Here is a 1187-nt window from a genome sequence, read left to right on the forward strand (position 1 = left end):
GAGTTACATAAGTGGGCAGCTTTGCCCACCACCATGCCAACACGGGTTGCAAGGAGGCTCAGATTCTCTCTGAAGGCTTTTCAGAGTTGGGGTGGGGGCTCTTCTTTCTGGGAAGACTAGCTTGTGAACCGACAGGAGCTCCTCATGGAGGGGCTGGTAAATTCCAAAAGCCAGGGCATCAGTGCCAGTCAGTGACTCACTAAAGGATGACAGCTATGCCAATGCCAGCCTCTTCCCCCTCCCCGCCACCTTCAAAATTACGAAATTGCCAGAAGCTTTGGTTTTACAGGCAGAAAAAGAAAGTGCTGTTGAGTTCCACAGCTCAGTCAGGAGGGCAAGTCTTCATTTTAATCTCGTCCCCCATTGAGTTCTCCCAAGGAGAGAGGCAGCTTCTGCTAAAAGGAGTTAAGGGGGTACGAGGGATGTTGGGGTGACTTACTGACCAAAGCAGTGAATGCAGTCTGTTATTAGCTGTTGGGATAGGAGCTGGGAAGAGCTGCCTGGCCAATGTTTTGCCACAGGGGTAGCTTCTCAAGTACTGGGGGGAGGACTGGGTGTAGAAAGGGGAGCCGCTGGCTGGCCTGCGGTGGCCATTAAGGGTCTGAGTGTTTGCCCAGCGCCAGGAAGGGGGCCTCCGGTGGTAGAGTGGAGTTCTCTCTGCCTGCAAGAGGGGGAATGTGGCCGAGGGTGCCGGGTTTCTGGTCGGATCTGGGTGGGAAGCGGTCTCCCCGCGCCCTCCTGAAAGCCTTGTTGTCGTTTGAAGGTCGGCAGAGTCTGGGCTGAAAAGGAAACAATTTGGGGTTTGAAAGGATGTAATTCATTCTTCCTTTCCCTTTAACCTCTTTCCTCTCTGGAAAGCATGTGGAAACGCTGAAGAGAAGAGTGAGAGGGCGGGCGGTGGGGCCGAGGGGAGGAAAGGGTTAAGCCTGATTTCTTTTAATTGAACTCCAGAACTGGTGGCCCCAGGCAAGGGGGGGACTGACCCCGCTAGCGGTAACCAGATGTGGCGGTCCCAGGGGAGCCCCCGAGCAGACCCCTGGATTGAGAAGCAGACAGGAGGTGGGGGGGGCCGGCCCGGCCCCCCATCCAACCCCCACCGCATCCCCCTACCCCACTCCCCCTTACACACACCAAGTCTCAATTGCTGGCAAGCTGCACCCGCCACTCCAGGTCTGGTCACGTTCAGA

General features: G+C 56.2%; 1 protein-coding gene across 1 annotated transcript in view; it reads right to left on the bottom strand.

Moving 5' to 3' along the window:
* Positions 1-281: 281 nt before the first annotated feature.
* Positions 282-1187, bottom strand: part of LOC104992011 — a 1651-nt gene continuing 745 nt past the window's right edge. Inside the window, exon 3 of the mRNA XM_010844719.1 lies at positions 282-779. Coding sequence (XP_010843021.1) covers positions 323-779 — 457 coding nt within the window. The 3' untranslated portion in view covers positions 282-322. The remainder of the gene's footprint in view (positions 780-1187) is intronic.

The sequence above is a fragment of the Bison bison genome, unplaced genomic scaffold, assembly GCF_000754665.1.
Source record: "Bison bison bison isolate TAMUID 2011002044 unplaced genomic scaffold, Bison_UMD1.0 scf7180017864205, whole genome shotgun sequence".
NCBI classification, from domain to species: domain Eukaryota; kingdom Metazoa; phylum Chordata; class Mammalia; order Artiodactyla; family Bovidae; genus Bison; species Bison bison.